Genomic DNA, 15935 nt, shown 5'->3' with positions numbered 1-15935 from the left:
TTAAACAGCAGTTGACATTATCACTGGATCTTCTCACTTACTTGATGATGTGTTGTTCTGCCTGTTAGATGAGGCTTTGCATCACCACACTCCCAACTTGTCTTGGCTTGAATTGATCAGAAAAGATCAGCCTGGCTGCTTCGTTGTGAGGAACGTGGGTACAAAGCCTTTGCCAGGATATTTGGTGCTCTAAGACATGATGAACTAACTGATTTTTCTAGGATATGTCTCATACCCCTCAGCTGGTGGTGACCTCCGCAGCTGCCTCACGTTAACCTAATGAGGAGCAGCTCTTCAAGAGTGCAATGTTGATCTCTTTTGCATCGTACTGATAAAGCCACTACTTTGGATAGTGGCATGTGCTTATCACACAGTAACCTACTGTGTCGACTGTGTCCTATTTGAATCCAAATCGATATACATTTGTTTAGAAATATGTGGTTAATGTTATTTATTTTAATAAATACAGGCACGAGTTCTGTTACTCCAGAATAGTTTCAAAATGTGTCCAGTGTAGAAATACGAGTGAAAGTGTGCCCACTACATGTCCATTACCATAATGACATTATGGACCGGATTCTTAAAATAAAAGTAAACAAAGAGCTCTTGCCACTTACGCCTACGTTTCTTACTTCTTTGCAACGGGCAAGAAATTCCAGGAGTGCTCCTGGGAAGGAGAGACTTTTGCAACTTTCCACAGGTAGCTCTGAAATTCATTGTGGATACCAAATTAGTGTCCTTGTTAGACTATTTTCACATACATAAATGTAATGAGTGCATATTGAAATTTTTGGGATGGGGCTGGCTCTTCATTACTACCAGCTGTGTAAGGGTATATTTTAGCCTTGGAAAGATATAAATCCACAAACTTATTCAGGGTGGGAATATGAATGTCTATCAAATTCTTCATGTTTGCACATTTTCCCCTTATAATATTGCACTATATTGTACTATATGTTACATGTGAGCCAATTCATTTACCAGTGAAAAAGTCTCATTTATGAATAAAAAACATGAGATGCACTTGTGTACTTAAGTTAAACTTATTGTTTGCCAAAAATTAGATAAATGTATATTAGAACAGTTGAGACAATAGTTTATAAGTTTTAAAAATACATTTTGCATTGGCTCTAAACTATAAACACAGTATATGAGATTACAAATAAATTTATAAAGTTAACCTCTGTTCCACACACACAGCAGAACCAGTGTTTATTATTGGGTTAATCAAATTAAGATAAAAAAACCAATAATTCTCTTTGCCTAGTCTCTAACAATCACCAACGATACAGTTTTACTTTCCTTGATGGTGTCAGTTGGGGTTTTAGCATCTATTGTGACATCATTCACCAGGTAGCTGTTTTACAATAATGCTCAGCAAGTAATGTGAAACAATGGTGAACAATGGTGAGGATGGCAAAGAGAATCCATTTTATGTGGTATAACTGCGGTGACGCTTTATCAAGGGGACCTATAAAACATGTGTCATTTGATTGTTTTTATTTTTTGAAACCATATTTTATTGGCATTTAAACAGTGTCAACACACATAATCATATGGACGTTTGGATCTAATATCGAGTGTGCATAACTCACCATTGACATTCTCTGGTATGTGTACTTCAACAGTCCAGCAGAAACAAAACTATCCCCCCTCCCCCTTCGTGTGTCATTTGATTGTTAAGACCCCCTAGTATTTGCGTGAAGGTTTATAAAATGTTCAAAGTAAAGTATTGAAGAAATTAAGATCATGAACAGGACACCAAAAATACTGCTAATGTGGATCTAATTTAACTATCCCTGATAAATTGTTTCATGAATGTCTTCATTCCCATTTGATCTCGACTCAATAATCCGAACTTACCCGTTCTTGAATCTCATCAAGGAATATCAAAGAATTAACATATTCTATAGTTGTTGTTGGGACAAACTCAAGTTTGAACTGGGCATCTTGTGCTTCACTGATGATGGTGTCCATCTTTTTCTTGGCAAGTCCTGGTAGAATCTCATTGATAGCCTACGAGAAGTATAACATATATCTCTTAGATACAAAAAGACGATTTGTAAAAACATTAAAACATGTTTCATACCTGCTACTAGTTTTTTTTTAATTCATTATGTTTTATTGACAATAGCATAATGTCACACAATGGGACTTTTTTTTTTTAATAATAAGGAAGGTATAGCTTCTTACCTGTAATTCTAGTTCTCTCGTAGGGGTATTTCCATGATAGTCATAAGCGATGAATAATCCCGCCCATGTACGGGGACCCCGGAGCACTTTATTCATATATATTCTTAAGTGATGAAGTTCACCTTTCTTTGGGAAGGCCTTGAATAAAGTCACTTAAGAATTACATAATGCAGCCTAGGAAAAGGCCACAGAGATCAGAGTTCTTTATTTTGTACTGGCAAAAGAAGGGACGGTGAGAATATATGGTCTCAGAAAATATCTTTTTTGTAAAAGCACAGAAAAAGAAGCTTCACAAAGCCTTTTGCTATGCATAGAAGGATATGAAGAAATGTCTGACCCTGTAGCCCATAGGCTGCCATTATAAGTATAGAAAAAGAAAACTGTGCCTTTAAGAGCAGAGAGACCACCAATAGCCCATCATGCTCAGCCAGAGACATTTACCTCAGTTCTTTTTGAAGGCTATAGATACTTGATAGTAAACCTAGCATGAGATAATGAGTCCACTCCACCGGGGAGGAGGGAGGGCTGCTTATGACTATCATGGAAATACCTCTAAGAGAGAACTAGAATTACAGGCAAGAAACTATACCTTCTCTCGTAGGGAATTTACATGTATGGTCATAAGCGATGAATAGAGTAGCAAGCTCATCCCCCCAAGACGGTGGAGTAGACAGAAAAGTACCAAATGTGAAATTCCGTTAACAAAAAAGAATCCTGAGGGATGCTTGACCTACTTGTGCATCCATTCTGGCATCTGTGTCAAGGCAGTAATGCTTAGTGAATGTATGGATAGACCTGCCATGTCGCTGCCTTACAGATATCTGTTAAAGGGATATTCTTCATAAGGGCAGCAGTAGCTGCCTTACACCTGGGAGAATGAGCTTTGGCCTACCAGAAAGGGATTTATTGGCTAGTTGATAGCAGCAGAGAATGCAAGAGACAATCCACTTAGATATTGATTGTTTAGAAGTCGCTAACCCTGTGCAGACTGGATCATAATTGATGAACAATTGTTGAGAACTACGAATGGCTTTAGTCTTGTCCAAATAGAATTTTAATACAGTCTTTACGTCCAGCAAATGGAGAGACCTCTCCGCTGTAGAAGAAGGGTTTGGAAAAAAACGTGAGCAAATGGTTTGATTCACGTGAAAATCTGAGACCACTTTGGGGAGAAAGTTGGGCTGGGTGAGTAACACTACCTTAGAGGAACGGAACACCGTGTAAGCTTCATGGGTGCAGAGAGCCTGAATCTCACTAACACTCCTTGCTGATGTAATGACACTAGGAAAGTAGTTTTCCATGTGAGATTCTGTAAAGAAGCTTTGTGGATTGGCTCAAAAGGAGGAAGCATGAGACGAGACACAACTACGTACAGCTCCCATGGAAGGGAAGGGTGTCTAAAGGGAGGAAAAACCTTCTTTAACCCTTCTTGGAAGTCCTTAATGATTGGAATTGTAAAGAAAGAGATTTGTGAAGGACCTTTCCTATATGCTGTAAGAGCAGAAAGATGGTCTCTTATTGAAGAGTATTGAAGGGCCGATTTGGCGAGGGACAATAAATAGGGAAGAATAGCTTCTTCCTGGCAGGAAGTGGGATCAAACTGGTTAGAAGAGCACCAAATACAGATTCGCTTCCATTTAAAGGCATAAGCTGTTCGTGTAGATGGTCACTTGGCTTCCTTTAGGATGTCCATTCAAACCTGAGGCAGGTTTAAATGACCATACTGAATTATCTCAGGGAGGCATGCTGCCAAACTCAAGGATGACAGGCTGGGATGTAGTAGTTGGCCTTTGAACTTCGTGAGGAGGTCCGGTCTACAAGGTAGCCTGAGATGTGGATGGATAGACCAGTGAAGGAGGTCCGGGAACCACAGTTGTCTCGGCCATTCTGGGGCAATGAGTATCATCTGGGCTGTTGTGGACGCCAGTTTCTGCAGGACTGTCGGTATTAACAGTATTGGAGGAAAAGCGTAAAGAAATGTGTTCGACCAGTCGGTAAAATGGTAAAATCTGGAGGCGAAGTTGAGGCACGTTTTGTTTTCTTTTGTGGCGAACAGATCTATAGAAGGTGTGCCCCACAGACTGAAAATACTTTCCACGACTTCTTCGTTCAGAACCCACTCGTGGTTGTCGTCGAGAACCATGCTGGGTGACCCACCACCAGTGTTAGATTCCTGGCAAGGAGCCAATGCCAAATCAATTGGGCTTCTTGTGCCTAAGGTCTGAACCTCGTTCCACCCTGCTTGTTCAGGTAGTACATGGTGGTTGTATTGTCGGTTTTGAACCTAGCAGCTGGGTGGTCGTGAATGATGGGTGAAAAGCCTTGAGAGTCCGGTGTACTGCTCAAAGTTCTAGAAGGTTGATGTGATACTTTTGTTCTCTGAGGACCAAAGGCCGTGTACTTGTAAGTGGTCCATATATGCTCCCCAGCCAAGCAGTGAAGCATCTGTGACTACTGTCTGTGTCGGTGGAAGTAGGTGGAAGGGCATTCCGCACAGGAGATTCTTCCGGGAGCACCACCACTGAAGAGATTTCACTGCATGAGTTGATAGTGTAATCTTGTCCTACCAGTTCCCCGAGAATTGGTCCCACTGGTCCTCTAAACATTCCTGGAGAGGACGCATATGGAGGCGAGCGTTGGGAGTCAGGAATATGCAGGAGGCTGTCGAGCCGAGAGGAGAGGAGACTATGCGTACAGATGGAAGGATTATCTGCTGAAGGTTGTGACATTTTTGGAGAATGGATAACCGCTGTTCCTCCGAAGGAAACACCTTTCCCTGTAGTGTGTCTATGGTAGCTCCTAAGTAATGTAGAGACTGAATAGGCGTAGCGGTGGACTTTTGCATACTGACATGTATACCCAAGCGATAAAGCATATCGCACGTCCTTAGGAAATGTTCTTGGGCTTCCGAGAATTTGGCTGCTTTGATGAGCCAGTCGTCCAGGTAAGGGTATACAAAGATTTTTTGTTTCCGAACATGTGCTGCCACCACAGCCATGCATTTGGAGAAAGTCCTGGGCGCTGATTTGAGGCTGAATGGGAGAACTGCATACTGGCAGTGATTGTTTCCCACGACAAACCTGAGGAACTTCCTATGAGACTTTGTAATTGGAATGTGAAAATAGACGTCATGTAGGTCTATCACACAGAACCAGTCTCCCTTTTGAAGTTGTGGATATATTTGATGTAAGGCCAACATTCTGAATTTTTCCTTTTGGATCCAATTGTTTGCGATGTAAAGGTCGAGAATCGGCCTGAACTCGAGTCTGCCTTTTTTCTGCACTAGAAAATATCGAGAGTAGATAACTTGACCGTGTTGATTCCGCGGGACAGGTTCGATCGCCTTTTTGCGGCACAGGATGTTGACTTCTGCCTGTGAGAGCTTTAGGCGAGAAGCAGACGCCTTTGGAGGGATAGAAGGAGGTGGGGCAGTGAACCTGAGATGATAGCCATGTTTGACAATATTCAAGACCCAGGCTTCTGTTGTGATGCTTTTCCACTCTGCCAGATAATTTACAATGCTCCCCCTACCGGAGTGGGTAACAGAAGAGGGGGAAGTGAGGATTCATGGCTTTGGTACAGCGGTTTGTCGTCCTCCTTGAGTCGTTTGTTGGGAGTGACGACCTCTCTGCGGTTTGCGCTGTTGGTACGGCCGCTGGTATTGTTGTCATCTGTTTGATTGCCAATTAAGGCTTTGAACACTCTTAGCAGAGAAACGTTGGTGGTACGGGGTGAAAAGAGCGTAGCTGTTCTTTTGATTTCTCTGGCCCCACAGCTTTCAAGGTCTCCATCTCTGTTTTGAATGAATTAATGTGTCAGGCACTGTCCAGGAATATGTCGGGAACACAGTTAGAGACTTGAGCAATGACTGGGGAAAAAACGGACAGTGCACAGAAAAAGTAGTACAGCGCTGCCCAGGAACACACAAGGAGTCAGAGGAGAAAAAGAGATCCAAAAGGGAAGCCTGTACAAGATGGCTAAGACTCAGAAATGAAGGGCACTCACAAGGCAATTTAGCATTCAGACTAACTACACCCAGGACAGACGTGCAAGACACATATAATACAACATTAACAATAAAGAGGAGTGTGGGGTAAAGCACTCAAGAGCTCCACACGCTCAGTAAGTTTCTCACCCACAATTGCTGTTACAGATACTGACTGCAAATACCCACATATAGGATATGCATGCAAAGGCAGGGTCTGTGGAGCTTATAACTATGGTGATGTTATAAATGCAACTCAAAGACAATACTCACAGTAAACAAGAAACACCAGCTAGGTAGTCAGCTGTGCCCACAGATCCTGGCGACCAAACAGGAACACGCAAGGCAGTAACAGCAAGGGGGTAGAACTAAACACAAGCACAATAGACCAGGAGCTAGCAAGGAGGAGTGCTTAACAGGAAAGGAAGGAAATCACAGTGCACACTTGGCAGAAAGCAGGTAACAAACATACAAGGCAACAGAAGCAAGACAGCAGAATAGAGAGACAGTAAACTAGGAACTAAAACCAAGGAAATGGGATAAATGCAGGGTCAGCAAAAGGATATACAGAAGGGGAAGCTACAAAGGTATCACTAGAATAGTGCAGGTTCAGGAATCAATAAAACAAAGTAGCACAGCAGGCAGTGCTGGGTCAGGAACAGGGAATTACTAAAGCTTCAGGAGTCAAAGTAGCACTGCAGGCAGTGCTAATTCAGGAACAGGGAATTACTTAGCTTCAGGTGTCAAGGTAGCACTGCAGTCAGTGCTGGTTCAAGGAAACAGGAAATAGCTACAGGTCGGGAAACAAGGAGTCAAGAGAGCACTGCAAGCAGTGCAAATCAAGAACAAGAAATAGCTGAATTCCAGGAACAAAGAACAACCATAGCTCAGGAACTCAGGAAACAAGGTAGCACTGCAGGCAGTGCTAATTCAGGCACAAGGAATAGCCATAGCTCAGGAATCAAGGAACAAGGATTAACTATAGCTCAGGAACCCAGGAATATCAAAAGCTCAGGGAGCACTGGAAGAAAAGATCGGTCTCACCGGTACACAGCTACAATGATCAACCTTGGCCTGAAGGGAGCTGGGGCTTAAAAGAGCTCAAAGTAATCACATGCATCAGGTGTGAGCAGGCCAGCAGCAGCCAGTCACAGGTGAGCTGAATTTTGCCAATGCCAAGAAATAGCACATTGCAATAATCGTTTCTGGAAAGGATCAGTGTGGCTACCACCGTTTTGCGATGGCCTAGAGGAATAAAAGGTAAGACCTTACGCAAAATCTTTATGAGGAAAAAGCAAAATTTAGTTGCTCATTGAACAGAATACCTAGGTTTCTTGTCTTACTGGTGGCTACAGGGCAAAGCCCGGCATTCGCTGGCCACCATGAGGGATTCCAAATGAAAAGGCCTTTTCCAAATTCCACCAATCTCCGTTTTTTCGGTTTCCATACGTGACATCTCGTTGTCAGCGTGTGAACCGAAAAGAGTGGAGCCAAAAAATGGCTGTAGGCGCAATTGTGCATGTGGTTTCAAAGACGTTAAGCGCAGCATGTTGACAAAGGGATATTCCTTGGCAGTAGCCATGAGCAGCCAGGAGCGAGGAGTCTGCAGCCACGCTGATTATTTGATTGGAGACCTTGCACTATTTCTAGGAAATCTTGCCTATGTTCATTAGGGAGGTGGTCTGCGAAGTGCAAGACTGAGTTCCACAATGAGCGATCATAACGTCCTAAGATGGCCGTGGCACTGGCTGCTTTCATTGATGTAGCGGCTGTGTTGCAGACCGTGAGTCCTTATGAGTCCATCTTTTTGCTTTTCTCATTGGGGGGAGATGTCGCCAATCAAGAAGTAGCGTGAGACTTTAGTGTAGCCAAAATTGCCACCGAATCAGGAGGAGAATCAGACCTTAAGAACAGAGGATCCTGTTCCGGTGGGCGGTACTTCTTGATGAGCCTTGATGGTGCAGATTTTGCCACCGCCGGCTAGAGGAACAACTCCATGGCTGGATCGAGCAGGCCTGGCACTAGAGGAAGTAGCAGTCTAAATGCCGTGCATTGATGGAATGTTTCAAAACAGATGTTGATGGAGTAGGAGTCTATATAGGAGTGTTCAGTTTAATAGCACCACAAACCAGGACCTCTTGAAAGGTATTAATGTCATCAATCGGAGAGGACCGAGGTTGAGGTGAATAGGATAATGTAGGATAGTAGTCTCTAGTTGAGGAGGACGTGTCTCTATGGTGGTGACAGCATGAACATGATCTGGACCTGCGGTAAGAGTGGCGCCATGAATGTCGTGATCTAGTGGAATGCCCATGTTGAGATCGACGGCGCGATCTCGAGCGTGATCTTCTAGGAGCCGGTGTGGTCTGATGTGCCGCAGGAGCAAGAGGAACCGGTGCTGGTATTATTGGTTTCACCGGAAGCTGAGGTACTGGAAGCTGAGGCAGAGAAGGCAAAGCCAGAATAGGAGTCCCTGAAAGAACAGTTGCAGGTGATGCCGGGGTGGAAGATTCAGGTATCTTCACCAATGAAGGAGATCTGGAGTGAGAGTCCGATGAGGAGTAGATTCTCCTTCTTTTAGAAGTCTTTCCTCAACGCGATCTTCGCCGTCGACTGTTTGATGAAGATCTGCTCCTCGACGTCAAACGTCGATGTCGACCACTCGACGTAGAGCGAGTTCTCGAAGTTGATCAATCACGGCATCGACGTTTAGCTGTTGACATCGACCTCCTATCTCTTGGCGACAGAGAGTCAGTATCCCTCGACGTCGACACTTGTCTCGACGGCAGTCAACGGTGTGAAGTGGCACTCAATGTCGTTCTAGTTGACCTCGACGCTGAGCGTCGGCGTTTCTTCGACACCGAGCTAGTCAATGACGGCAAACATATCGGCGCCGTACCTCCTTTTGAAGTCGACCGCCTCGACTGCGACGTCCTCGATGGCAACCTCCTGAATGTCGATCGGGACCGGAAGCGTTTTCTGGGTGATAAATGCCTCTCAGACCTCCCACGTCCACTGGAGGTTGAGGTAAGATCTCTGGAGGTAGATTTTCTTACCCTTCGCTCAGAGGTCCCACTGGTTACCTGCTGTTTTCTTCTCTTTTCTCTTCCCTGCAGGTGAATCTTCTCCCTGTCACACAGGGTACATCTGGAGAAGGTCTTGCAGATGTTACAGGAGCTAGGAAGATGAGAGGAAGGCAAACACAGAATACAGACTTTATGAGCATTTGTTTTAGCTTTTTTTCTGCCACACCTAGGGTATTTGTCTAAAGGAAAAATGTTTCCTCAGAGAAAAACACTGTGCTTCACAGAGAAGGACAAAAGACGTTGAGTGAAGAAAAATGCAATGAAATTTGAAGAGATAAATTGAAGAAAAAACTAGGGGTGGGCAGAATTTGGGTAGTCGCGCTACGCAAAGCTCCGCGAAATGGTAAGAAAGCCCCGCGAACACGCAGAAATTCCGTGAACATGCGGAATTGCTTGTTCGCAATGCTTTTTTCCTGTTCGCGATCTCGCGATCCCTGTTTGCGTGCTCGGGGGAAAATATCTCGCAAACATGCATTTTGAGAACGCGAACAAGCAAAAAATTCTGCGAAGCCGCGGAATGCAGAATTTTGGGTAATTTCGCGTTCTCCACGGAATGCGAAATTACCCAAATTCCGCAAATTCCGCGAACGGAACGGAATATACCGCCCAGGCCTAGAAAAAAACCTAAAAAGGTTCAGTTCAATGCTCTAAGGGTCCTGTCAGAAGGAGCAAGAAACAAGAACTGAGGTAACTGCCTCTGGCTGAGCATGATGGGCTATTGGTGGTCTCTCTGCTCTTAAAGGCACAGTTTTCTTTTTCTATACTTATAATGGCAGCCTATGGGCTACAGGTTCAGGCTCTTCTTCATATCTTTTATTCATAGCAAAAGGCTTTGTGAAGGTTTTTTTTCTGTGCTATTACAAGAAAAAGATATTTTCTGAGAGCATATATTCTCACACTCCCTTCTTCTGCCATTAGAAGATGAAGAACTCTGACCTCTGTGGCCTTTTCCTAGGCTGCATTATGACATTCTTCCCGAAGAAAGGCGAACTTTATCACTTAAGAACATATTTGGATAAAGTGCTCCGGGGTCCCCGCACATGAGCGGGACTATTCATTGCTTATGACTATACATGGAAATCCCCTACGAGAGAACTATAATACATTTAATAAAGCTCTACAAAGATTTTGTTTCTGCATTTATCATTATGTTAATCTCAAAACCTGAAAAAATACCAACTTGTCTGTAAGCATACTAGCAAAAAAAGCAGCCAAAGCAGGGCAGCACAGATAGAAGAGCCCTACACCAACGATCCAGCCCAGTAAGAATCCAAAGAAGAAAGTGTATTGTGCTAGTGACCTCCTAGACTGATAAACTGTTGCTAGCAGGTGCTGATGAAGTTTGGTTCCAAACAACTGGAACAAACAAGTTCACAAGTATGTATGGTTGCACATCTAAACAGTACATTCAAAGAACACTTGGTTGCTCTATGTTGAATAAGCACAATAGTAGGACTTCCTTTCATTAACATTTACTGTTGTGATAAATGTAATGTAATTAAATATCCATTTTTGTTTGGTTTCAAACCAAACTCTGAAAACCAGGAATTGTTTAGAAGTATTTTAGCAGCCGTTTGCCCCTAATATAGATGAGGGAATCTTGTCATTACGCCCCTCCCATCCCCACCTCCACATGGTTCTCTATTCTTCAATTGTGAACTGGATCTGCCAATGGGCAAGTCATGTTGGTTCTATTTTAAGGTCGCAATAAATTAGAAACAAAAATGCTAAACTGTTCACTCAAGGTTCATAAATCGGAAGTACCAGTACACAAACCATGACATGGCTAACGGCAGAAAAAGGTGTTTGGTTTTTGAACCACTTCACGAACCATACTATGAATGTATAATTATAACATATACTGTGAATATTTAAAAACCTAGGGTACAGATCTACATCCATCCACAAAAGCACTTCATGTCTATCCTAGTCTTTTCTTCTCTCCACCAGTTCTTGCTGAGCAAGTGAGAAAAAATTATTTGGCGTTTTTGGGATACCTGCTCCTCCTGCCATCACCTCCCCACTTCAGACCCAGTCCCTTCGTTTTTGGCCTTGATCAGTCGATACAAAACTTCCCAATAGCAAACTTACAAGCAAACAAACGTATTGTGGAAATTTCTGTACAGCTGCATCAAATGGGGCATTAGCTTAGAATAGGTGACATTTATCCCATTGTTTAAAATCCGAAACCTGTGGTTTGGGATTTTATCACAAGCAATAAATATTGTAACCCACTCTGTGACACTCGTAATTATGGCGACAGGGTTTTAAATTCATTCAGAATGCGCTATTTAAAGGCAGACTGAAAGAACTGAACACAGTAAATGCTACATTCCAGTGGTCAGGTAAGTGGCCTTTTGCATACCCTTAGACTTATCATTTGAGGCCAGCTAGTGAAGGAGGTGAACTCTATCTGCCTGTGATAGAGCAGAAGCATTTGCAAATGAAATAAAGGTGGGTCTGAGCCTGTAATTTGCTATCTTCTTTGTCCTCATGTTTTTAGCTTGAGCGTAAGTGTATGACCTCTTGTATACTTTAGTATACTTCTCTTGTGGGATAGAAGCCATCCCCCTGCTTTTGCTTTGTTTGTTTCAGTGTACTTTAAAAATCCTTGCTTGCTAGTGGTCAGTCCTGCCTCTTTTTCCCGCATTGTCTGTCTCCATTCCTCCCACAGAGCAGGGACTATGTATTGTCTCATTCCACTATGGTTCTTTATCTGTTCTTTGGGGGACTACCTTTTTCTTGGTTTCCTGCTCTGTTACTGTTTGCCTATGTTCAGCTTCAGCACCATAGCTGCTTACATGTAAATACAGCATTCCTTCCTTTCACCTCCTCTTAATGCCACAGTTGTGTTAGTGCTGACTCCCATGCAGTACCACCCGCTCCATTGATTGTATATTTTTTTTTTGGCCTTTTTGCACTTTTCAATGCCCACTGTCACTTGGGCTTTTTTGGTAGGATATTTGGTTGGTTTTGGGCTTCCTTTTAAGGGGAATTTAGCTTGTTGTTTTGGGCTTCCTTTAAGGGGGATTGGTCTTGTTGAAATCTTGTTTTATTTGTTTCCTGCTCGTGTTACACTGTGAGTGGGTGTATGGTCAGCTCCAATATCAGATTAATGCATTTCAGTGTGGTACCCCACATACCGCACTGAAATGCGTTTTCACGCTTTCGCTGTGCCCCAGCTGCACATGATAAAATAAATTAATCTCCCTACAATAATGTTTTACCCATATATATTTAAAAATATAATATTGCCACTTTAAGTTTGACAAGTTGTTAGTTCGCGCTCCTATTTATCATCCATTGCAGGCGTGGTTGGCAACATACACAAAGGAAAGCAACATACTGGAACTGTGAGCTTACCGGCGGAATTGCTGGAGGCGGGCTGATAAACCGAAGACTGTATCCATTGCAAACAATATTCAGCACCCACTTGTCCTGAGTAATTTTTCTCCACTCTGCCGGAAAAAATTGAATGCTTCCCCCCACTGGAGTGGGTAACGGTTGCAGGGGAAGTAGACGCTCAGGGCCGAGACCCGGCCGGGCCCTTGGTAGCAGTAGTAGTCTGCTGGCCTCCTCTACCCTTCTGGCGTTTCTGGAAGGGTTTCCGGAACTGCTGCTGTTGGTGCTGCTGCTGTCCCGAGGCCTGCCCACGTCCTCTGCCCGCAGACCCGAACCGTCTCTGGAACGGGCGCTTCTTCTTCTCGGGCTTCTCCAACCCGACAGCCGTCAGGGTCTCTGCCTCTGTCTTCATGCGGGCCATCTCATCGTCCACATGTTTGCCAAACAGGGTTTTCCCCCGAGAAGGGCAGATTGGCCACTCTGTGCTGAGCCTCTGGCTTGAGCGAAGTAAGGTGAAGCCACGCGTGACGTCGTTGGTAGACGCCATGACAGTAGCCGTGCGCTGCCAACAGGGACACATCAGCTGCCGCGCTGATAACCTGGTTCGAAACCAGCATCCCCTCTCGCACCGTCTCCAGGAAGTCCTCCTTCCTGTCGCGAGGAAGCAGGTCCGCGTACTGCTGGAGGGACTCCCACAGGGCCCTGTCGTATCGCCCCAACAGCGCCCCGGCACTCGCCGCCTTCATGGTGGTAGATGCCATCCCACACACCTTCCTGCCTGCCGAGTCCAGCCAGCGGCTTTCCTTGTCGGGCGGAACCGTCGATGAAGGAGTGGTCGCATGCTGCTTCCTCGCCGCCGTCACTATGACAGAGTCCGGCTTCGGGTCCATCCGTAAAAAAGCAGGGTCCGAGTCAGGAGCCCGATACTTTTTCAGGAGCCTTGAGGGGGCAGATTCTGTCACCGCGGGAGTGAGGAACAACTCCAACGCGGGTTCCACCAGTCCCGGCACCAGAGGCAGCAGGGGGCGAGACAGGTGCTTTTTGTGCAGTGTTTCGAATATCACGGACGTCGTAGGTACCGGAGCCGTCACCGTGATTCCTAACTTGGCTGCACCTCTCAACAGTACCTCCTGGAAGGAGACTAGATCGTCCACCGGTGACACCCTCGTCCCCGGCGAGTCCGACAGCGTCGGTGAGAAATCCCTGGCAGATGACCGTGTGCGTGATCTGGACCTGCGCCTCCTGCGGCGTCGCCCTGATGTCGACGACGACCGCCCACGGCTCCGCGATCTTCTCCTCCGTTCGGAGCGGGAGCGCGATCTCCTCGGCTTCGGCCTGTCCGCCGGTCTCGCCGGGCACCGCGACTGTGGGCGTCGCGGCCTCGGAATCCCCTGCGGCGGCGTCGGGTACCTGGGCAGCGAGACCGACCGTGGTGGAACCGCAGGTGGCCCCAACGGTGTGCGAGGTGGTATAGAATGAGGAGGGGGAGGCGGTGGTGGTGAGGGCGGCGGTGGTGGTGGTGGCGGTGGTGGTGGCGGTGGTGCTGGTGGCGGAGGAGGGGATGGCATAGGGATCCGCGGCGCGGGCTCCCGTGGCAAAGGAGGGCAGGGTGACGACCCCGTTTGCGTAGGCGTATACACCATGGAGTACACCGATCCCGGGGACTCCGTTCTCCTCCTACTCCTGGCGTCAGGGCTCCCCCTGCGCCATCTCGACGATGAACCCCTCTGCGACGTCGATCGCCTTGACGTCGATCGCCTCCTTCACGTCGATCGCCTCCTTGATGTCGATCGCCTCCTTGACGTCGATCACCTCTTCGACGTCGATCGCCTCCTTGACGTCGACGGCTTCTTCGACGGCGACCGCCGCCTCGACGGCGACCGCTGCCTCGACGACGAGTGTCAACTGGCCTGCGACATCGGGTAGCCCTTCGACGGCGATCTTCTCCTCTTCGCCGACGGCGACCGGCGACCTCCCCTCGACGGCGAGCGCCGACGCCGGGCCAGATCTCGACGTCGATGACTTGACGGCGAAGTCGACGGCGTCGTCGCAGACGATGCCGATGTTGTCGACGGCGGCCTGTTCAGCTCCCTCGACGTCAAGCGTCGACGCCGCTTCTCCCCAGAGCCCTGGGGAGACGGCGAACAGACCGCAGTCATCCCCCTCGACGCCGCAGTCGACGCCCTCGACGTCGGCGGAGAATGGGGACGTTTGCTGGGCTTCCTGCCCCTGGGGAGCCCCCCAGAGGCCTCAGCATGGGCAGAATCAGCCCCTCCTGACCCACCTTGTGCCTTCAGCCTTCTGTCCTCCAGGACCTGGAGCCTGATCTTCATCCTCTCTCTCAGGGTCCTGGCTGAGAAAGAGTGGCAGATTTCACACTCCTCCGGCACATGGGACTGGGGAAGGCAGACGATGCACACCCTGTGTGGGTCTGACTTAGCCTTCTTCCTTTCGCAATCCGGGCACTTGTCAAACAAGCCAGGCATGCTGACAACACCAGAAGGAAGGTCTTTACAATATTAAACCACTAGAAAAGTGAACAAATCCAATTAAACCCTTGAAAAGTGAGAGCTCAATGCTCCAGGGTCCTGCTAGCAGGAGCCGGAAAAAAGAACTGAAAGTAAAAGGGACCTGCTGTGCATTCTGGGATACTGGGAAAAGTTCTGGAAAGTTTTCTTAAAGGCACAGTATCCTGTTCTGAGCCACATAATGGCAGCCTATGGGGCATGTCTGTCCATTCCTTCCTCTCTATGATTCCAGAGGCTTTTTCTGGTAGAGGCAGGTTTTTTCCTTTGTGGAAAAAGCTGGGCAGGCAGTGCTGTTTGTGGATGTTGGTGGAATTTTTCTAGTTGAAGTACTGGACAGTGTAGCCTGTGGGTATAGGCTGCATTATCTGTCTTTAAATTAAATTCTCTCTTAGGTGTGGATGCAGGTCTGCATGATTTGACACCTTAAGAGATTATTTTTTATTGCTCCGGGGTCCCTGCACATGGGCGGGACTATTCACTAGATTATGACTATACACAGAGATCCCCTACTACAGAAATATTGATAATGGTGCAGTCGAAAGATCTGTTGTTAGAACATCTTTCATGGACAATTCAACTTTTGCAGGAATTCGGTTTTCTTCTGAACCTGGAGAAATCAGTACTGAGCCCCTCACAGGTAATGGAGTTTTTGGGTTTTCAAATCAATTCTCGCACGTCACAATTACTTCTTCCTCTCAAGAGGGTGACCATCAGGAAAGAGTTGAGGAGAGCGCTTGCCTCTCCGACAATATCCTTGAGGACACTAGCTCGCCTTGTAGGCCTTCTAGCAGCCTCCATTCA

General features: G+C 46.3%; 1 protein-coding gene across 2 annotated transcripts in view; it reads right to left on the bottom strand.

Annotated features, from left to right (window-relative positions):
* The window catches only part of DNAH6 (dynein axonemal heavy chain 6), a 2458578-nt gene that overhangs the window by 1931885 nt on the left and 510758 nt on the right, over positions 1-15935 (bottom strand). For both annotated transcript variants that reach the window (XM_085636629.1, XM_085636630.1), the window contains exon 14: positions 1864-2016. In XM_085636629.1, the coding sequence (XP_085492755.1) occupies positions 1864-2016 (153 nt within the window). The remainder of the gene's footprint in view (positions 1-1863; positions 2017-15935) is intronic.

Source organism: Triturus cristatus, chromosome 2_1 (assembly GCF_964204655.1).
Source record: "Triturus cristatus chromosome 2_1, aTriCri1.1, whole genome shotgun sequence".
NCBI classification, from domain to species: domain Eukaryota; kingdom Metazoa; phylum Chordata; class Amphibia; order Caudata; family Salamandridae; genus Triturus; species Triturus cristatus.
This window is presented reverse-complemented; position numbering and strand designations above follow the sequence as displayed.